General features: G+C 40.3%; 1 protein-coding gene across 1 annotated transcript in view; it reads right to left on the bottom strand.

The window, feature by feature from the left end:
* Positions 1-23,061, bottom strand: part of MCM3AP (minichromosome maintenance complex component 3 associated protein) — a 45,546-nt gene that overhangs the window by 11,450 nt on the left and 11,035 nt on the right. The window contains exons 9-21 of the mRNA XM_060783579.2: positions 21,584-21,852; positions 20,927-21,089; positions 19,231-19,391; positions 16,267-16,508; positions 15,706-15,869; positions 14,428-14,528; positions 12,245-12,376; positions 11,293-11,406; positions 7,168-7,320; positions 6,381-6,578; positions 2,788-2,856; positions 1,201-1,335; positions 127-280 (exon numbers count right to left, since the gene is read on the bottom strand). Coding sequence (XP_060639562.2) covers positions 127-280; positions 1,201-1,335; positions 2,788-2,856; positions 6,381-6,578; positions 7,168-7,320; positions 11,293-11,406; positions 12,245-12,376; positions 14,428-14,528; positions 15,706-15,869; positions 16,267-16,508; positions 19,231-19,391; positions 20,927-21,089; positions 21,584-21,852 — 2,055 coding nt within the window. The remainder of the gene's footprint in view (positions 1-126; positions 281-1,200; positions 1,336-2,787; positions 2,857-6,380; positions 6,579-7,167; positions 7,321-11,292; positions 11,407-12,244; positions 12,377-14,427; positions 14,529-15,705; positions 15,870-16,266; positions 16,509-19,230; positions 19,392-20,926; positions 21,090-21,583; positions 21,853-23,061) is intronic.

Raw genomic sequence — 23,061 nt, 5'->3', positions numbered from 1 at the left:
CACTTCACAACCTGACTGCTACATTCTGAACATTTCTTTTTGCAGAAAGCAAACCCATATTTAGAATGCCTTCAAATAACAAAACATTGGCATCAACTATCATAAAATTGAATATGAGCAACAGACCTTAATACACACACTGACATAGATATCCCGATCCCTTTGAGTACAAAGAGAGGTATGTAGTGCAATTGTTTTAATTCCATCGTTTTCCACCGATGTTGTGTCCTCCAAATTTTTATCGATTCCAAATTTAGCTTTCAACCAATCTGCTAAAATTCTGTGAACAGAAGGAGGAAATACGGTCAGTAGAGCAACACTAGATTAAACTTATCAGATATCAATGTCTAGAATTCAAGTATTTAATTTTATAAGGACAAAAACATAGATAAGCAACTTAGTGTGCACCATTAAACCAGGGGTCCTCAAACTAAGGCCCAGGGGCCGGATACGGCTCTCCAAGCTCATTTACCCAGCCCTCGCTCAGGGTCAACCTAAGTCTGAAACGATTTGAAAGCACACAACAACAACAACAACAACAACAACAACAACCCTCTCTCATCAGCCAAACGCAGGCCCAGATTTCCCATTGAAATACTAATAAGTTTATATTTGTTAAAATTGTTATTAATTTTAATTATTGAATTGTTTTAAGTGTTTTTTCCATTACAAATAAGATATGCGCAGTGAGCATAGGAATTCATTCATGTTTTTTTCAAATTATAATCCGGCCCTCCAACAGTTTGAGGAACTGTGACCTGGCCCTCTGTTTAAAAAGTTTGAGGACCCCTGCATTAAACTGTAAAGACAAATGCTAGACAGCATCCAATGGAATAAAACAATGGAAAAAAGTAGATATATCTCCAAGTTCTCAGTGGAATGTCATTTTTATTTTATTTTATTTGAATACTGATACATATACATAGAAATGGCTTGATTCTTAATAGACAAATCCACTCCTGCACATCCCTTTCAGATGAAGATGTCAATGAATGAGGACGTGTTTTATGTGTTTTAAACAACAGGCAGATGAGGAACTTTTCCTCATTTTTAAATGGCTAGCACAAAATAGGCTGCAATATATTAAGCACCAATTCCACCAGAGCAAAACCATCATATCCACCACTGAAGATGATACAGCCAAACACCACACCTTTGAATACAAGAAATACGTACACATACTTTGAATACAAGAAATACCTGCTGGGATCCTTAGCTGGATATTCCTCATAGCTTGGCAACACCAAAAGTGCTTTCCAGAAGACCTTTTCTTGTTGCACTGGAATGTTTTCAGCAACCAAGGATGGCAGATCCAGTGGAGTCCACACTGTATCCCTTAAAATTAAGAAAACATAATCTGAAGTCAAGGAAGATGACTTGTAATCCTTGAGATGCTACTGGACTCCAGCTCTCACCAGTCCCAGCAAGCATGGCCAATAGGGATAAGAGGATGGCAGTTGTGATCTATTAACAACTGGAGGGCCACTGGCTCCCCATCCCAATATTTGATTGTAAAACATAATCCCTAGAGATAGAGATGACAGATTTAAATTAAGAAAATTTAACTGTATTAGGGAGTGAAAGAAAAGGAGGAGAAAATCATTATCTAGACTCAGGGGGAAAACTTAGGGGAGTGAAAAAGATTTTATAACCTCTGCTAGTTATTTCATACACAAAAGAGAAAGAGTTCAAAATGTGATTTTAAGTGTTACTTATTTGTTTATCTATTCATGTAAATCCAGTGTTTCCTCTAGGACAGGACCCAAAGCAATTCTGCTTGAAAAGTGTAAAACTCTAGAGTCACACTTAAAAATTGCATAAACTGCATTTTAAAAGTAAATTTATAGTGAATTGAGCCTGTACTAGGATCTTGAAATTGGAGTATAGGAAATTTAACACTTTGCTCTGCTCCTACTGTGATCATGATTATTAAAACTTCCAACCTAGCGGTTTGCACTAGAAAAGGTTTCCCTTCTCTTCAATGATGCTGCATCCGGTTCAGTTCTCAATAATAATAATAATAATAATAATAATAATAATAATAATTCAAAAATACATCACAGTCTTAGACGCTTGGGAAGTGTTCGACTTGTGATTCTGTGATACGAAATCCAGCATATAAATCTTGTTTGCTGTGACATACTGTGTTTTTGTGTCAGTAAAATATAATAATAATAATAATAATAATAATAATAATAATAATATATTTGTAGACGGTCCTATCTTCCTGAAAGAACTCAGGGCACATATGGCAAACATTCAATGCCAGAAAAGACATAATAACAAATTACATCAAAACAATGCACATCAAAGAAAATAGAATAGCAATTACTGTACATTTCATAATAAATAGAGATTAACACCAGAAGCGACTTGCAGTTTCTCAGGTCGCTCCTGACACGACAAAAAAAACCCCCAAAAAACTTGACAACCCTAACAGACATAGTCACATAATATGAATTTAAACAGAATATCATTTAAAACAACTAAAACCTTATTAGAGGTAAAATGGTTCCCAACAACTAATAGGCTGAGATCAGTTAACAGACCACTCAGTTTCTAAACAGAGCAAGGACTCTACAGAAGCGTTCAATCCAGTCTTGGGACTATTGCAACTATTTGTCCTACATATAATCAGTGTGAGCATTTCGACAAGTCTTTGCTTGATAGCTAAAAAAATCTAATTAAATAACAGGAATCTATCATTTCACAATTATGCTAAATGGGTAGCAAACCTAGAGTTAGCTGCACTTCTGTTGATGCAGCGAAACCAAAATCCCAACATACCGTAACAACTGCTGGTAAAAATGCTGTACTTTCATTTGATGGACTGTATTGCTCCGGAGCCATCCAAGCCTATAAATAAACAGAGACCATCAGTACCTTGGCCATTGTCCATTTCCCAGCTCATTTCTTATCTATGAAATCTGTGGATGAACTGGCAGTGTATTTTACAAGCCATTAATAAAATATCAAAAACAACACTGAGAAGAATTATCTAACTCCAGACATGACATAGCTAAATAGTGATGATGCAAATGCTTGAATCTTATATATATCAGGCCCCATCTACACTGCCATATAATCCAATCTGAAAGTGCATATGGCAGTGTAAGTGGGGTCTTAGAAATGGACATGTCCATTAATAAAAACTTTACACAGAGAAAATATTCATGAAAAATAGTCTTCCTAAAAGTCTGCTATACAGTGAGCATTCTCAGATTTAAAGAATTTTCCTCTCACATATTGTTTCATGTAGGCAATGGTTCCTAACCATGTGTTTGGAGGTTCAATTCCCAGACACCTCAGCCAGCTTGGCCAACTGTTAAGGATCCTGGGAGATGAAGTCCAAAACTCTTGGAGGACCAAATGTTGGCAACCAGTGATTTAGCGCAGTAGAAGTATTGGTGATTGTTCTCCACAGTCAAAGGGCAAGAAAAAAAGAGCATGGGATCCAGACATAGCCATTCTTAGAGCATAGCCTCTAAAATTAATTATTTAAGCCAGTCATAAATAATTTCCCACTAGATTTAGCCATTTTATTTATTTATTTCTCGTGTCAGGGCAGCCAGTCAATTATATTACATTTCTAACAGAACAAAGCAAACAAACAGAGAAAATACAAAATTTGTGAGTTTGGTGGTTGATTAAATGTCCTTTGACCAGTATCTGGCCACTTGGAGTGCTTCTGGTGTTGCTGCAAGAAGGTCCTCCATTGTGCAAGTGGCAGGGCTCAGGTTGCATTGCAACAGGTGGTCTGTGGTTTGCTCCTCTCCGCACTCGCATGTCGAGGATTCCACTTTGTAGCCCCATTTCTGAAGGTTGGCTCTGCATCTCGTGGTGCCAGAGCGCAGTCTGTTCAGCGCCTTCCAAGTCGCCCAGTCCTCTGTGTGCCCAGGGGGGAGTCTCTCATTTGGTATCAGCCATTGGTTGAGGTTCTGGGTTTGAGCCTGCCATTTTTGGACTCTCGCTTGCTGAGGCATTCCAGCGAGTGTCTCTGTAGATCTTAGAAAACTATGTCTGGATGTAAGTCGTTGACGTGCTGGCTGATACCCAAACAGGGGATGAGCTGGAGATGTCTCTGCCTTGGTCCTTTCACTATTGGCTGCCACTTCCCGGTGGATGTCACTGTCTAGCGATACCGGCTAGACAGTGTAATTTCTCCAGTGGTGTAGGGCGCAGACACCCCGTGATAATGCGGTATGCCTCATTCAGAGCCACATCCACTGTTTTAGTGTGGTGAGATGTGTTCCACACAGGGCATGCATACTCAGCAGCAGAGTAGCACAGCGCAAGGGCAGATGTCTTCACAGTGTCTGATTGTGATCCCCAGGTTGTGCCAGTTAGCTTTCGTATGATATTGTTTCTAGCACCCACTTTTTGCTTGATGTTCAGGCAATGCTTCTTGTAGGTAAGAGCACAGTCCAGAGTGACTCCCAGGTATTTGGGTGCGCTGCAATGCTCCAGTGGGATTCCTTCCCAGGTGATCTTCAGAGCTCAGGATGCTTCTCTGTTCTTGAGATGAAAGGCACATGTCTGTGTTTTAGATGGGTTGGGGATCAGCTGGTTTTCCCTGTAATAGGCAGTAAGAGCACCCAGAGCTTCGGAAAGCTTCTGTTCTACCATCTCAAAGCTCCCTGCTTGAGCAGTAATGGCACGATCATCAGCATAGATGAAACTCTCTGTCCCTTCTGGCAGTGGCTGGTCATTTGTGTAGATGTTGAACATGGATGGAGCAAGCACACTCCTCTGAGGTAGGCCGTTCTTCTGTTTCCGCCATCTGCTTCTCTGGCCCCGGGACTCAACAAAAAAGCTCCTGTTTTGCAGCAGCTTTCCTATGAGGCGGGTGAGGTGGTAGTCCTTTGTGATATTATACATTTTTCTCGAGGAGGTGGTTCACAGTATCATAGGCTGCTGACAGGTCTATGAAGACAGCTCCTGTGATCTGCTGCCTTTCAAAGCCATCTTCTATGTGCTGAGTCAGGTTTAACACTTGCAATGTACAGCTTTTGCCTTGTCTGAAGCCAGCTTGCTGTGGGATCAGACATGGGTCTATTTTTTCCGTAATTCTAGATCTCTTCATTTGGGGGCTTGTACACAGAGGTGATGGTGATGTTATTAAGCTCTACTGTTATAACCTCGATATTGTTTTCTTCAGTGTTGTGGACACTGCTGACTTGGAGGCCTGGTTTGACAAAGACAGCGCTTCCATACTGCGCATGGGGTCTTTCCGCTACCTAAGACCATTCCTGGAACTTTGGGCCATTTCTGTTGTTCATCCCTGTGTGTTTCTTGGACACACAGCACATCGCATTTCTTATCTCGGTACAATTCATAGAGCAGTTGTTCTTTGGCAGCTGATATGCCTTCGATGTTGATTGAGATTATTGTCATTGTTGGTCCTGAAAAGGACCGTTGGTTGTTTTGCTTGCATGCTTGCATGCTGGTCGCCTCTGGATTGAGAGAATCAGCCGTCTACGAAGACGTTGCCATGAGAAGGAGAAATAGAGTTGAAATCTGAAGCAATGCAGGGACTGCCATCTACACAACAAAGGGAAGGGGAAGAAGTGTCCTCTTCTGATCCCAACAAGTCTCTCTCTAAAACCTTGTTAGCTCCTGTTATGTCATCAGAAGAAGGAGGAAGGGATCCTTCAGTGTGGACCCCAGCCTTAAGGCCTGGGTTGGGGGTGGAGAGAAGAACCACCCTTCTTTTCCATGCGTGTGTGCCTCTCAACCTTCTCTTCCCCCCTTCTCTTCCCAACCCTGCATGATATTCAACACCTCTTCATAGCCCTACATGTTTCCCTCCCTTCTTCTCTTTCCTTCACTTTCCACTCCTGCATCTTTCTCTTCTCCCTTGCTCTTCCCTTCCCAGCCCTGAATGTTCCCCTCTCTTCTTATCTTCCCTTTGCTTCCCACCCATCCCTGTGTGTTGGTTTCTTTTCTCCCTTCTCTCTGTCCTGTTGGGCCTTTCTCACAGTGAGGGAGGTTTAGTGTCTAGACCAGCTTCTTCTTCTCATCTTTCACATATTTTGTCTCCTGCCTTGGGTGTCCCACTTTTGCTTCACATGCCTTCTTCAATGCCTCAACTTGGTGCTGATATATCTGCCTATGAAGGCATTGACTATGAGTGTTTATTTCTCTTTGAATTATTTGCACAGAGGAGAGAGACTGCTAAAAGGAAACCTCCAAATTGTTTTAAAATAAATATCTTTATGAATTATTATCAGTAAATGTTTGATTTGTATACCTATTTTATTTACCTGGGTTATGTAACCATTTCTCAGATGGAAAGGGGTCACAATTTGAAAAAGTTTAAGGAGCCCTGATCTACAAATGTCTACATTATGTGGAGTAACCTCTTACAAATATGCACTTACCGAAGATAGGAGGTACCAAGGTTTCCTGCATGCCCCAAATTTACAATCCTTTTAGCCAGGTGCTCTCTGGTAATTGGGCATTCTGCACTGGGCGACAGCGCTTTCAACACATCTTTTGGATCCCTGTAACATGGGGCTGCTGGGAATGCTCTCATCTGACGCTTCAGTTTCTTACGAGCTACAACAGCGTCCCGCCATCTTCAGAAGAAAGCAAATGTTTCATAGAAATGTAATGCTAAAAGGCATTATCGCTTGAGAAGCTAAACATTTTAATTAGAATTTACTGGTTGTGGCTTGACAATGAATTATCATCAACACTGTTCAAGAATTCTATATTTCCTGCTCTATCAGGGAAGAACAACTGCATTAGTTCATTAATCTTCCTGACATCTAAACCGCCCTGAGTCGCCTGTGGACTGAGAAAGGAGATATACAAATATAGTAATAAATAAATAAATAATCCTAGTTATTTCTCAGTTTAACCTACCTCTCAGGAAAGAATTATAGAAACAGGAAGTATAGTAACCTGAATGTCTTAGGCTAGAAATACAATGGAATTCACACATTATACTACGTAACAAAATTTAAAAAAAAATCATTGAAAAACTATAGCAAAATGCGCTACAGGATTTCCCACAAAAACAAAGTTTTTGCAGTTTAACAAATGTTTTCCATGTTTTATGATAGAACCAATTGGGAACTGACATTTTATAACATGATACGCAGTGTTATCCAAGGGTTATTTTTTTTCTATCACTCTGCTATGAGAAAGCTTAATTTAACCTACCTTTGCAAGTATTTGCAGAAGCACTGAAGTTCCTGCAGGGTTTCCTTAGCACTCTGGAAGATCTCATCTTCCAGAAATGTGCCCATTATTTCAGCACAAACTTCCTTGGAGCACCGAGCAATGCGTGCTTTCTGGTCCTTCTCTCTAGCACACCTAGGGCAAATTTACGCTGTCGAATTAGCACACATTTCCAAAGTGAAAAGTCACAGAGATAAACCAAACATTCACAAGAAAAAAATAAAACGGGAAACATCTGGATTTCCCTCAAACAAATTGCCATCATTTTCCTTGAAACATTAAGAATCAACTCAAAACTTTTTTAAAAATGCCATGGCTATACTGGTTAGATATGTACCATAGAGGAGTTCTCGTTTTGTCTATCCAGAGGAGTATCAGATTTTTCTTTTAAAAAAAATAAATAAAGACATGCAACTAAGTTATGTTTTGATTTAATTTGAGAGAAAACTGTTCATAAAGTCACTAGAACTGACCAATTATTGGCCTCACATTCTGGGGTTTAACCAGCTGTTGATTGAGCAGAAGGTTACCTATGCAACCAAGCTTTTTGTTCCGCACTTTTGTACTGTATTCACTACATAACTCCTCCCCCTCGATGGACTGTCACCTTATCGTGGTGAGGGGGTTTGCATGTTCCAATGAACCTGCAGGCACAACAGCTGGAGTCGTGCACTCCCAGGAGTGGCCGCGGGGGAGGTTCCAGACCAAGCACAGTCCGAAGACCCAAAGACCTCAATGGCGGAGCAGGCGGAGGATAACATGATACATGTTACAATGGCTGTGAAGGCGGAAGAAGGCTGCAACAGACTGAGAAGCCACGGTCATTGCGTTAAACTATACCACCAGTGGAACCTCACTGTGAACTGTGTGTTGATCAGTTGTGCACTGACCTCCACACACTAAAAAAACTCATGCACAAGCATCTGCCAAAGAAAATAAAAACAAACCAAGAAAAATCCCATGGCAATCAGCGAGTGGCGACGGGGGCAGGACTGTGAAATCTGGAAGCCCCTAGTCACAGACTGGCACATGGGCAGTGGGTACGGACTCAGTCGTTCTACCTCAAGGTCCAAGGCAGTTGAGTAGTTCGGCAGTTGTATCCACGACTGAGTAGCCCTTTTTAGGATGCACTCTGCTCACCCCACATGGGGAGGGGGCTAGAAAAGGTGCCCTAAACATAGTCTGCCTCTCTTATCCCTGACTGGACTGCCGCGTCCAGTGGGGTCACCACCCTGCGGCCAAAAAAGAAAAATGAACTTCGGTACATGGAACATACGGACACTGATGGACAACACTGACGGTGAACGCCCCGAACGCAGAACCGCCATCATTGCAAGGGAGCTGGGACGTTTTAACATTGACATAGCAGCCCTTTGGGAGACCCGGAGAGGGACAGCTGAAGGAAGAAAAAGGAGGCTACACCTTCTTCTGGAAGGGACTGCCTGAAGAAGACCAAAGAATGCACGGAGTTGGCTTTACTATCAGAAATGATCTGGTGAAACATTTGACCGAAGGACCCACTGGCATCAACGAATGACTCTCAACCTTCGAACTGATCTTGCCAAAAACCAACAGGCAATCATCATAAGTGCCTATGCGCCAACACTAGATGCTGATGAAGACATCAAGGAAATTTTTTACTGTCAGCTGGACACCATCAATCGGGGATACCTAAGGAGGACAAAATCATCCTCCTGGCAGACTTTAATGCAAGAGTTGGGCGAGACTTCGACCTGTGGCCAGGGACCATAAGAAAAGATGGGGTTGGAAACAGCAACTCGAATGGCATCCTGCTTCTCACCAAATGTGCAGAACACCACCTTGTCATCACCAACACGCTCTTCCGCCAGAAAAACAAGCTCAAGACATCATGGAAGCACCCCCAGTAAAATCATTGGCACCTCTTAGACTATGTAATCACATGTGCCAGAGACCACTGTGACGTGCTCCTCACAAGAGCCATGACAGATGCTGACGACTGCTGGACAGACCACAGGCTAATCCGATCCACGATGGCTATCAAGATCACCCAAGCGCAGACTCCAAAGAAGAAAGACAAGGAACAAAATGAACACTCAAGCCCTTCAGGAGCCCTCCAAACGAGCCCTTCTCCAAACAGCACTCAAGGACCATCTAGGACCAAAACTCAATCTAGGACCAAAACTCAATTGAACCGCAGCTCCAAGGTAGCTGAAGAGGTTCTCTCACAAATCCCGCAACAAACCAGGAATGAGCTTGCAACACTGCCTAGCTTGGAAGAAGTCAGCAATGCCATCAGCCAACAAAAAAATAACAAAGCCAGTGGGCCTGATGGGATCCCTGCTGAAATCTTTAAAAAAGGAGGACCTGAGCTGACACAACAACTCCACCAGCTCATAGAAAAAGTGTGGGTGACCGAGAAAATCCCAGCAGATTTCAAGGATGCCACCATCATCACCCTCTTCAAAAAAAAAGGGGAAAGAACAGACTGCGGAAACTACCGAGGTATCTCCCTTCTAACCTCAGCTGGGAAAATCCTCGCAAGAATCCTTGCAAACTGCCTTCTACCCCTCTCAGAAGACACCCTCCCAGAATCCCAGAACGGCTTCCGCCCCTCCAGAGGAACTGTGGACATTATCTTCCCTGCACGACAGCTCCAAGAAAAATGCAGGGAACAAAATCAAACTCTGTACATGGCATTCATTGACCTTGCAAAGGCACTTGACACAGTGAATCGCAGCGCCCTCTGGACCATCCTCCAAAAAACCAGGTGCCCTAACAAATTTGTAAACATTCTGTGGCTCCTCCATGATGACATGATGGCAACAGTCTTGGACAGCAATGGCTCCCAAAGTGACCCATTTAAGGTTGAATCGGGTGTCAAACAGGGATGTGTTATTGCCCCAACTTTATTCTCCATCTTCATCGCTATGATACTTCACCTTGTTGACGGGAAGCTTCCCACCGGAGTGGAAATCATCTATCGGACAGATGGCAAGCTATTCAACCTCAGCAGACTGAAAGCCAAAATCAAGGTTACAACAACATCTGTTATAGAACTCCAGTATACTGATGACAATGTCATCTGTGCGCATTCAGAAGAAGATCTACAAGCCACTCTAAACACCTTCGCAGAAGCATACACGAAGCTTGGCCTGTCACTGAACATCGAGAAAACCAAAGTGCTGTTCCAGCAGTCACCAGCCATCCCCTCCCCAATGCCAGAGATACAGCTTAATGGTGTAACATTAGAAAATGTTGACCATTTCCGCTACCTTGGCAGCCACCTCTCCACCAAAGTCAACATCAACAACGAAATACAACACCGCCTGAGCTCTGCGACTGCAGCATTTTTCCGAATGAAGCAGAGAGTGCTTGAGGACTGGGACATCCGACCCATTGACTCACTCAATGTTTTTATGAACCGTTCCTTTTCCAAGGTGCTTGTTTATAAAGCAATTGCCCTCCCAACCCTGCTATATGTCTGCGAAACGTGGACTGTCTACAGACATCACATGCAACTCCTGGAACGATTCCATCAGCGCTGCCTCCGAAAAATCCTGCAAATCTCTTGGGAAGACAGGCGGACAAACATCAGCATGCTGGAAGAAGCAAAGACCGCCAGCATTCAAGCGATGGTCCTCCGCCATCAACTCCGCTGGACCAACCACGTCTGGATGCCTGATCACTGTCTCCCAAAGCATTTGCTCTACTCCGAACTCAAGAATGGAAAACTGGTGGGCAGGAAAAGAGATTCAAAGATGGGCTCAAAGCCAACCTTAAAAACTGTGGCATAGACACTGAGAACTGGGAAGCCCTGGCTCTTGAGCGCACCAGCTGGTGGTTAGCTGTGACCAGCAGTGCTGCAGAATTTGAAGAGGCACGAATAGAGGGTGAAAGAGAGACACGTGCCAGGAGGAAGGCACGTCAAACCAACCCCGACCGAGACCGCCTTCCACCTGGAAACTCACTGCCCTCACTGTGGGAGAAGATGCAAGTCAAGAATAGGGCTCCACAGCCACCTACGGACCCACCAGAATATTGATCATGGAAGACTATCCTACTCGTCCAATGAGGGATCGCCTAAGTAAGTACATAACTCCTGCCCAGCAGTCAGAGAATACCTACTTTAACTCCATAGTTGAAATCTCCTGCATCATTTCTTTTATGACATCGTCAGTCAAGGTCGTACCCATTGACTCACTCAATGTTTTTATGAACCGTTCCTTTTCCTGCCTCTGCCTAGAAAGAGAAAAGATAGATACACTGTGGTTTACCAAGCAACAGTATTTCTTGTATGAAATAAATTCAAATTCCATGTAAAATAAATGGTAATGGAATACAAAATGCTTTACAATCATACTGGGCCACAAGTGATCACTTATGAAATGATACTGAGCTACCTTTTGATCCAACTAGCTCAGTTCACTAATGTGCAATAGGTCTCCTAAGTTTCATAAAGAAATATTTCCCAGCCCCTCAAAAGACCAAGGAACTTCATCTTGACTCTTTTACACACAAAATACACATTCTAGCATTGAACTATGGTGCTTTCCAGTCAAATACATCTGACATATGGATCCAGACAACCCTCAAACTACAATGGAGGGTGAATCCCATCCTCAGCATAACGAGAAGCCACATTCTTCAAGTGTGAAAGGGCTATACTTGCATACTAATATACCCGTGGGAAACCACTTCAGACACCAGCCAATTATCAATTTTGAGACTTGACTTTAAACTGTTTATTTTAATACTGTTAATATTTAATTCTATTTTAATGTTTGTATATTTTATGATATTCAATTGTATTGTACTGATTCTATTATAAGCCTCCTTGAGTCTCTTTTTTAGAGAAAAGTGGGACACAAATAAAAATTAATAATAATAAATATAAATAAATTAATAAATAAAATACGTAGCTGGTGAGATATGCAGCTGATGCAGCTAGACCACCATTTGCCCTGCACATGTACTCAGTGCAAGAGGGTTCATCTGAATTCTTCCACTATACGTGTGTCTCAGCCAAAGCAAGAATTTCTGCTCTCCTGACTCACTATAGATACCAAAGAAAACTTACCTTTCTTCTTCAGCCTGACGCTTTTCATCTTCAAATCTCTCTCTTTCTGCATTTAATACAATAGATGCAGTTTCACTCGACATCTCCAGCATAACCTCTGACATGAGTTCATCTGTAGCAACATTGGAAATTCTGACAAAGGATGGAAATCATAAATGGGTTTTTGCTGATGGGTAGGCATATAATCATCATCATCATCATAAAGATTTATTTCTATTCCTTCCCCTCTCCCCAAGAGACTCAGGGCGGCTTACAATATAAATAATACAATAAGCTGCAATAGACAAGAATACATAAAATGAAATAAACAATTAACAACACATCAATTTGATGTAACACATAAAAATACAGCATAACCCAATAAACAAAGAAGAAAATCATAGATTTTTAGCAATGTGTAGTAAAAGTCTGCTTATTAACTCCTTCGCCCGTACTGATATCTGTAAAATCAAAATTAGAGCTCTACCCCACCACATTACATTAAATACGATTACAATCAGTCATCCACATTTGTGGGTTTCACTTTTACAGATCGGATTAAAATATTCTCTCAGCTGATCAAGGAGTCATGTTGAAGGATGAGAAAGGGACAACATCCCTCTAGGAATCTTTGGGTCCTCTAACACAAATATATAGTCAGCTTCCAGCTAAAATTGACCACAGAATTGTGTTGAGGAACCTAGAAATTCCCAGATAAGTGTTCTCTAAATAATTCAAAATAATGTTCAATTCAGTTTTTCAGTTTTGTGGGAGTCTTGTGCCCCTCATCCCAGTGAATGAAAATAGCTCACTGTATCAAACACACAAGTGTACTAAACAATTGGCCTAATTGTCAGAGTTATTATTTAATTAGTTCACAGTAAACAAAGCACAGTTCCCACTACTGGAGAAATATACAGATTACAAGCATAAAACTTCACTACAACTCTCTTGCCCAGAGACCAGGAAAGCAAATGGTATCCTTGAATTTGCCTAAGGTAACAGGACAATTATTTTCCTCACAGTTCAAATTGACTTTTTGGGGAAGCTCCAGACAACACTGAAATCATAGAGTTGAAAGAGACTTTGTGGACCCTCCAGTCAAAACCCCTGCCAAGAAGCAGGAAAAATGCATTCAAAGCACCTCCGACAGATGGCATCCAGCCTCTGTTTAAATGGTTAGGAAGAGGAAGTTAATTGGTCATATTAAAAGTTTGGTCATAAAACCAAGGAGAAGAATGGCACACACAAAAATCAGATGTATATTTTCCCCCTCTTCCCCTCACCCTTAGTTTGTGCCCCCTTTACCAGGACCAACCAACTCATGTTGTTTCACCATTCCAAAATATCATTGTTTCTCTCGCTGGCTTATACCCCTTTCCCTCATTAAGCACATACTCAATGAATTTTCTCCATATTTTCCAAAAGTCTGTTTGTTTACATATTCCCTTTTTAATTTTAACATTGCAAGTTAGCTTATCATTAATCGCCATATTCGAAATTTCCCTATACCATTCTTCTAACTGAATTTCTTTCCAGTTTTTTGCTATTAACAATTTATCTGCTGTTATCAAATTAGAAACCAATTCTTTCTCCTCTTGTAAGGGAATTATATTATCATGTATAAGTAATAATGCTAATTTTGGTGTAATCTCAATCTCAATCTCAATTTTTATTATTGCTCTTATTTCTTTGAATATGTTTTCCCAAAAAGCATTACATTTATTTAAACAGAGAGTATTTTGAGTACAGTAATAGAAACTCTAAGTTATTAGCTAATGCAGCACACACTAGGAAACAAAAGAAATTGATAACTATGATTAAAGATAAGGATCGAAAACAGTGCATGAGAATGGAGGATAAAATACTAATTTTTCAGGAATTCTATCAGGATCTGTATACAGCAAATGAAGCACCTAGAAAGAAAATTGAAGAGTATATAGACATTGTAAAATAAAGACCCAAAAACCAGATAAATTAATTATGGAACAAGCAATGTCAGAGAAAGAGAAAAATCAGATGTATAACATCACATAGCAGTTTCCCTATAAACCAGAATAACTGTCCAATGTGAGGGTTTGCTTTTACCTATGTATTATTACAGTATAAAGATAATTTCTTCAAAAGAGAATTGACACACAAATAGCACAAATCACTTCTGGAATGCAATTTGAAAATAGTGAGTGGAGTAACAGTGTCTCTACCCTATTGCTGACTTGACATAGGCTGCTCCTGCATTGCTGATCTCTCTGGATTCCGCCTCCAAGACTTCATGCACAAGATCTTCAACCACCTCCGCAATGTCCTAGGGGAAAAAAGAGAACACTGGGAAGAAGCACTCGACACTCTGTATAATTTCCACTTATGTTTTCTAGCACTTGGAAAAGCAAGGAAAATCATACTCTATGAAAAAATTCAAAAATGTGGATGAAAAGGAATTGCTCCACAATCTACAGCAACAGGACATTTTATCGTATCTATAGAGCTTGAAGGAGAGTAAAGATCACTTGTTTCAAGTCATTCATCAGAATCATTCATTTAGTAGCTGAAAATTATTCAAAGATCCATATATGAATTCTGTGTGTGTGTGTGTGTTTGGATGATGAATGCTTTTAGTTCTCTATCCCGATTATAACATAATGGGTCAGCCAGCTAAGTATCAGAGTAGGAAGGGACTCTATAGGTTATCACGTCCAACTCTCTAGCAATGCATTTATCCAAAGCATCCTATCATTACTAGACAGCAAACAATTTCCACAGGCGAGTGCCCTTAGTTTTATATTATTGATCTTCACCTCTTTTTTTTTAAACCCAAACCATCATTTTTTCTTTCAAGACAGGTTAACTGTATTGTTTCATTACCAGCCAATACTGGATCTTTTTATCTTGGCCTCAGTATCAATATACCAATTTTAATGACACTTTACTACCTGTATCGCATTCCTCTTTTAAAGATTTCAGACATTACAAGGAAACATCTTCAGTTGGAACAAAGACTGCATCTACAGTGCCATATAATGCAGTTTGAAACTGCATTATATGGTCAGGCTGGACCCCTATAACACTGTTTAACTACACTGAACTTCACTATATGAGTCTACATCCGGGCGTCCTCTGGGCAACATCTTCGTACACGGCTGATTCTCTCACTCCAGTTTTAAACTGCATTATATGGCAGTGTAGATTTATTTATTTTTATTTATCATGACAATAGCAACCAGGCAATTGTATTACATTTTTAACAATTTTTTAACAAACAGACAAAACGGAGTTTGCAAGCTTGGTAGTTGGGACATGAGAGAAGCCTCCTCGCAGGATTGCAAGACATCCGGGCATCCCCTGGGCAACGTCTTCGTAGACGGCCAATTCTCTCACTCCAGAAGCAATTAGAAGAGGCAGTGTAGATGGGGCCAAAGAATTGTTGTCTGAGGATTAGTCAACAGCTAATACAGGAACAGTCCCTATTTCCTGACAGTCCTTACCATATCACTGTAAACAGGCTGAGGTTTTGGTGGTGGAGGTAAAGGCTGTGTAAGAGGCTGAAAGGAAGATCCCATAGTGGAAGGCAATGGTGCTGGTGGGAGTAAAGATGAAGGCAGAGCATGAACCACTTCAGAGTCCATAGTACTAACTTCCACTCTTGGTTCTGTAAGAAAAAATCAAGTGGTAAAATATCCACTCCCACTCTGGCCCTCTGTTTGTGTTTGTGGGGTCTGTTTGTGAATTTGTGGGGCCCCTGAGATTGAGGATTTGCCACAAATTATTTACTCTTCTCCACATTATATACAGAACCAAGATCCAAATTCTTGACATCTATTCTGTCTAACCTATGTTCCAATAATGTGTCGAAAAAATCTATTTCCTGTGTGACAGGATAATTGCCAATGTCTGAAAATTCAAGCACCCCATGGAAGACACTATTTTAAGATTATAACTACTACATACCTGCATGGAAGATATATTGGCATACCTGAGTGGATTTTTCTTTGTTCCATAATCACAGGTCCATACACTACCCTCTGTATTTTTAGGTTCAGGCTCACCTGTAACATCCACATTGACCTTCTGATTACTGGTGGTTGGATCAACTCCAGCATTCTCCCCTGTGTATCTGTTCTGTGCATTAAAGCTACACACAGGGACATGGCGAATTATGGGTTGTAGAGGCCCTCCATTGACTATTTCCCCAATCGACACAGTCAGCTTCTGCCCAACAAACACTGATTTCTTTGGCTTGGGCAAGCTTTCTGGCTCCAAAAATGCAGACCGATTCAACTCGACAAAACTGTAAAAACAAGAAACAAAATAAATCTTGACCTTAAATAAAATGTACCACAGGTGTTTATGAATATGGGTCCAGAAAATGCAACTGCAATGGGCAACAGCAATATTGTAAAGTTATTATATCCTTTTCTCTATTTGGAAGCTGTTTTAGGGAGCTAGAAGGAAAACCAAGTTAAGATGCACACCAATTTAATATTAAGTGAGCATTATAAAACACCATAACCTGAATTTTGTTAGGGCAAGAAGTTGTACTTTCTCAGGTTGTATAAATGTGATGCCTACTGCAGATAAATGCTCCACGATTATACAAAACCCTCCATCGTATTTAAATTAGTAGGTGCATAGCTGATAGACCTTTGTAAAACCTGAGCTCAAGGTGTTAAGTCCATTATTTAATATGTGGATCCAGTGTATTTTTTGTGTGTGTGTCAGAAACTGCAAGTAGCTTCTGGTGTGAGAGAATTGGCTGTCCCCAAGGACGTTGCCCAGGGGATGCCCGGATGTTTTTATGTTTTACCATCCTTGTGGGAAGCTTTTCTCATGTCCCCATATGAGGAGGTGGAGCTGACAGAGGGAGCTCTCCCTGGATTCGAACCTGCAACCTGTCGGTCTTCAGTCCTGCCAGCACAGGGACACCCACTGCGCCACCAGGGCGTAATTATGCTGCCATATATTTATGTTGTGTTACAAGTCTACTGGATCTCGGTCAGCAACCCCTTGCAACAAAGGATTGTACTGTAAATAATGAAATCTAGTAATGTATTCCTAATATTTGTTTAGTGTTAAATCAGTGTACTTCTCTACTAATGGAGCAATGAAAATGGAATGTTCTGCATATAGACTATTTAAGCTGAGAAAAAGATAAGTTTGCCAAAGCCTGGAAAACAACTCTATATAGCAAGTGAAAACAAACCTTATGGCGTAACTATGACCTATGCCCACAAACGAACAAATATAATCTCTGGTCTTTGCACTAGCTACAGTATCTGTAGCCAAGAGTACCAGATAGCTAAAAATACAAATGATAACAGTGAAAAAAATTAAAAACAGAAGAGAAGGGAAGGGAAGGGAACGAATGGTAGATTTAGAATCCTGAGTAGAACCCCCCCTACATTTTGTTTCATCTGATGAGTTGTAGTTTTGTTTCAGTCCTTGATAAATGTATCAAGGACTGAAACAAAACTACAACTCATCAGATGAAACAAAATGTAGGGGGGGGGGTTCTACTCAGGATTCTAAATCTACCATTCATTCCCTTCCCTTCCCTTCTCTTCTGTTTTTAATTTTTTTCCTTTTAACCAGTCAATATATTACTGTGGTCATTAAATATGTTCAGCCCCAGTTTGGTTGCTTGTGCTGCTGGTAGGTGGTTTCTAAAGATTTTGGGAAGGAGAGAGGGGCGTGCGAACCTTGGTGTTTCTCAAAGCTAGGTGAAGAGTAGTATCACAACTGAGATTTCTACTAGTATATATATCGAAGCAAGTCACTGGGCATTCCAGAAGTCAGTCATTACTACCTTCATTGTCCAAATCAGAGCTTTCCAAACTGTGTGTCACATCACATTAATGTGCTGGCTGAAGTGCAAAGGTGCACCACATGAACGTAACTAGAAATCTCTTGAGTCTATCTGAAGTAAACAATAAACCATATAAATATATTTTCAAATATAAATAGAAGTTTTTCATGTTATTTGAGTTATTACAATTTATGTATGTGCTAGTCTCTTATAAGGAGTTGGTTTAACCTCAGTTATGCTAAAAACAATGAATTACTGTTTCCTAAATTATGCATATCTAAAAAGTGTGCCACTAACATGCAATTTTTGGAAAACTTTGGTCTAGACCGGGGTCCTCAAACTAAGCCCGAGGGCCAGATACAGCCCTCCAAGGTCATTTACCCGGCCCTCGCTCAGGGTCAACCTAAGTCTGAAACGACTTGAAAGCACACAACAATAACAATCCTATCTCATCAGCCAAAGCAGTCCCACACTTCCCACTGAAATACTAATAAGTCTATATTTGTTAAAATCATTCTTCATTTTAATTATTGTATTGTTTTTAAGTGTTTTTTGCACTACAAATAAGTGCAGTGTGCATAGGAATTCATTCATGCTTTTTTCAAATTATAATCCGGCCCTCCAACGGTTTGAGGGATTGTGACCTGGCCCTCTGTTTAAAAAGTTTGAGGATCCCTGGTCTAGACTTTACTTTCAGTTGAATTATTATTTAGTAAACGGGAAAAGCCTAGATTTTTTTTAAAAAACATGGATGGAGTTGACCTAAATTGCTGACTGCCACTTTAAATCCTGACAAATTTGATGATACAAAATTGATGACTGGTACAAAGAGGTATGGAATATTGCAGTAAATGATACACTGACTTTTGTAAAAGGGGAGTAACAAAAATAAATGATTTTGAGGCAATAGGGGGCAAATTTGTCAAAGAAAAAGGAACAAACCCAAATCAATATACATTAGCATTTTGCAGAAGAGGTGAATATAAAAATTATTAATATTAAAGATGAATAAATATTCCATGGGTAGTGGGTGCAAATAGAGATTACATGTATAAAAAGCTATGATTAATTGTTTAATTGATTTATTGTTCTGTGTTATTGTTAGTTGTGTGTGATTTGTATAATGTATTTAATATGAATAAATAAAAAAATAAAACTGGCAAATTTGTTTTTCTAGTCTCTGGGAAGGGCACCAGCCAACACTTACCCATCAGACACACTCAAGCCATAATAACTTATGAAATCAATTGCATCTTCAAAATGCCTGAACAGTAACATGCGGACCACATTATCCAGTGGGAAAATAGTAGCTCTCTGAGTGCTCACGGTATAAGCCACATTGAGAGACTTTAGAGCATCTCTGCGAATCTGAAAAACATTTGAAGAATTTCTATTACTTTTTAAAATTATGTTGCTTAACGTTTTCTTTAAAAAAAAACACAATTCAGCTCCTGGCATCAGGCACAACAGAATCAGACCTTACTGGCAAAATTTCCTCACCTCTGACCCAGAAGCCTGCGAAATCTCTTCCATAAAATTAGGGGAAAATCCAGAAGGGATTGTAGAGTTTAGAGAGCTCATACAGAAGGTGAGGAGAAGGGAATGCCTATTTTATTAAATTAATAAAGACATGTTCAAGTTGCTTTATCTTCCATTGTTTATGAATTACAGATTGAGAGCCATTATCTGGAATACAATGAAATTACTGCAACAACAATATTGCATAGGGATGTAGAAGTTCCTGGGTGTCCTCGAGAAGGGTAGTGAACATGGATGCAATACATCTTCCATCCTTAATTACTGTGAAAAGTTTCATAGATCTTCTTTCATTTCTCCTTTTGCTAATCTTAATTCATAGGTTAACTTTTCTAAAAGTAATACCACCCATATCCTGTTTAACTAATTCTGTATTAATAAATAATCTAGCTTTTTTCAGTTTCTGACTAGTTTAAGTCTGGTGGGACATACCATGAGCATGTAAGATTTGTATCTACTAAATCCTTGTTCTCACTTTTGTACATAAAAGTAATTACTAGAGCACCCCTGAAAAGGACAATGTCCTCCACTATTTGGCTTATCCATGACAGAACTTCATTCCAGCACATTAGCCACATGTGAGTCGAATTCCTTCTTGGGTTGTTGTAAGTTTTTCGGGCTATATGGCCATGTTCTAGAGGCATTCTCTCCTGACGTTTCACCTGCATCAACTGACCACCTTGGTTAGCATTTGATGGCCTGGCAGTGCCTGGGGCAATCTTTTTTTGAGAAATGATTAGAGGAGAAAGATTGCCCCAGGCACTATGAGGCCATCAAATGCAATCAAGGTAGTCAGTTGAAACATTCACACCTAGCTCCAACAGGCAAGAGTCCTTTGTCTCAACCTGGTCATTCCACAGATATATAAACCCTTTTTCCCAGTTCCAACAGACCTCACTATTTTGAGGATGCTTGCCATAGATGCAGGCAAAACGTCAGGAGGGAATGCCTCTAGAACATGGCCATATAGCCTGAAAAAACCTACAACAATCCAGTGATTCCGTCCATGAAAGCCTTCGAGAATCCCTTCTTTCTCCATACATTCCCCAACATAGTTTAGAGATTCCATTATTAATTCTATGTAGTTTGAGTGGATACCATCTATGCATAATTTTCAGTTTTTTCTCTCAGATGTGCTGAATGCTTGGGTTTTCCGAAATGAGTTCCTCCGCCCCTTTCCTGCTATGCAGACTTCTGACTTCCAATGGATGGAAGTCTGCTAAGCAAACACATGATGGCCAACTGCTCCTCTTCATAAGAATCTGATTCTTGGAAGGAACTGAATGCCAAAACATGCCTAAAATATCTTAAGCAATTAAGGATTTTTTTTTCTTCTTTGGAAGCAATTCAGAAGTGTTACTTCTTACCTGACTGAAGTAGCAATGCAACAAGCAAGCATTCAGGTAAGATGCTTTCTGGACAAGTTTGAAAAACCTGACGAAATTATTGCTATTTAACGCAGCAAAGGTTTGAACCGCAAATCTAACTTCAGCAGAGTTGCGGACTTCAGGACGAAACTGTTGCACTTCTCTGTTGAGACAAAAAAAGGAACGAATTCACTTCCAATAGAAACCATGTTGTGCAATACATATGCACAAAATACAGCAGTAAATCCACATGAACAGTCATCCATTTAAATTCTAGGACTTCCACTATCTGGATGAAGCAAATTATTTTTTTTAATATTCACTAGTTTAATTCACCCAAGAACAGGAGGAATCAGGCAATGACAAAATTGTCAGTTTAATTCCCTGAGTACATTATAAGAAAGACAAATGTGTTTTTGATTCCAAAGAGAGAGGATTAGAAAGGTCATTCATGCAGATATTAAAATGGGATCTGTTTTAGGTAAACGATTAGGCTAATTGGGCTTTTATTCTCTTTTAATTCTGCTTCTATGGAAGTATCAGTGAATGAAAATCTGCTATGAAAGAAGAAGAGTGTAATTTAAACTGTTGTTCAAATCTTGTAACTGCTGGCAATAGAGGGGAGCCGCTCAATGCTGTAACCATTTAAAGATTCACCTTAGAATATCCCCATTGTTGAGGTTCAGGAGGACATTATACCCTCTGAATTCTGCTTCACTCTTGCAGTAAATGCCCTTATTGGCAAGGTCCTGGTACATTTCCTTCAGGCTTTGAAGACATTTGGTCATGTTTTCATTGTTGATCTTTGCATCAAAAGACGACATAGGCTCTTCGCATAAGTGATGAGAACAGTGGATATGAAAACGGGTACATTTCTCAATCAAGGAAACTGTCAGAGGACAGCAGAGATGTTGCTGGGTTATATCCTGAACAAATATATAAGTGCAAAATGGAAGTAACAAAGTATCCTCTGACTCCACTTACATGTTTCAAATGACTTCTTTTACAGATTCCTCTCATTCTACAAATCTCAAAGACAAGACATTGTCAACTCAAATGCAGCTTAACACAGAAACAATGACTTGTCACAGCCTTGGCTCGGTGGGATCATGAAAGTTGTAGTTTGGTGAGCTATTGGCACTTTTTGGCAAAGACAGATAAAGACCTTGCAAAACTGCAACTCCCACGAGTCCATGAGTATTAAGCCATGGCAGTTAAAGTGATGTTGATTGCATTATATCTACAGTGTAGGCACTTACTGAATCTAAACAGTTAAAGAGTGAAGATAAAAATGATCCATACATTACCACAGGAAGCATAAAGGAAGTTAGTGCCCAAGGAGAACAAGTGTTACACATGACATAGAAACACATGAGTAAGAGACCAATAATAATAATAATAATAATAATAATAATAATAATAATAATCTTTATTTATATACCGCTCCATCTCCCCGAGGGGACTCAGAGCGGTTCCCAAGGAACATCATAAAACACAGAGTAAAAACAACATCACCATAAGATTAACAAAATATAAGCATAAAAATTGTCGCCATAACACACATATATTAAAAGTAATCCTGCCTGTTCAAGGCAATTAAAAATTTAAAAGAGCTGTGCCAAGATTTGAGCAAGCCCAAAAATTCTAGGGGGCTCAGGAATTAAGTGCAATGCTATGGCAGGCAACAATAATATTAGGTACAAGTCTGTGGCTGTCCATTCCAGGGCCAATTAGACGAAAGAATCTGGGTAACTGGTAGGAAAAATAAGGCCGTATTCGACAATGTGTGGGGCTGAGTTAGAACTGGTAATTTTCAAAGGCTTGTTGAAACTCCCAGGTCTTCAAGCTCTTAAAAAGGAGGGGAGGGATGGGGCCTGTCTTATTTCCCTTGGAAGGGTGTTCCAGAGACGGGGGGGGGGGGGGGGGAACCACTGAGAAGGCCCTCTCTCTCGTCCCCACCGACCGTGCTTGAGACGGTAGTGGGACCGAGAGGAGGGCCTCCCCAGAAGATCTTAGAGCTTGCGACGGTTCATAGAAGACATTAGAAGTTCTGTATGAGATTGGAGAAATGTTTTTGAAGAACTAGGCATTTACTAGAAAAATTGTGAAGATATTAGGACTGGGGATACACAGGC

The sequence above is a fragment of the Anolis sagrei genome, chromosome 1, assembly GCF_037176765.1.
Source record: "Anolis sagrei isolate rAnoSag1 chromosome 1, rAnoSag1.mat, whole genome shotgun sequence".
NCBI lineage: Eukaryota > Metazoa > Chordata > Lepidosauria > Squamata > Dactyloidae > Anolis > Anolis sagrei.
The sequence above is the reverse complement of the archived record's forward strand: the minus strand, read 5'-3'. Positions and strand labels throughout refer to the sequence as shown.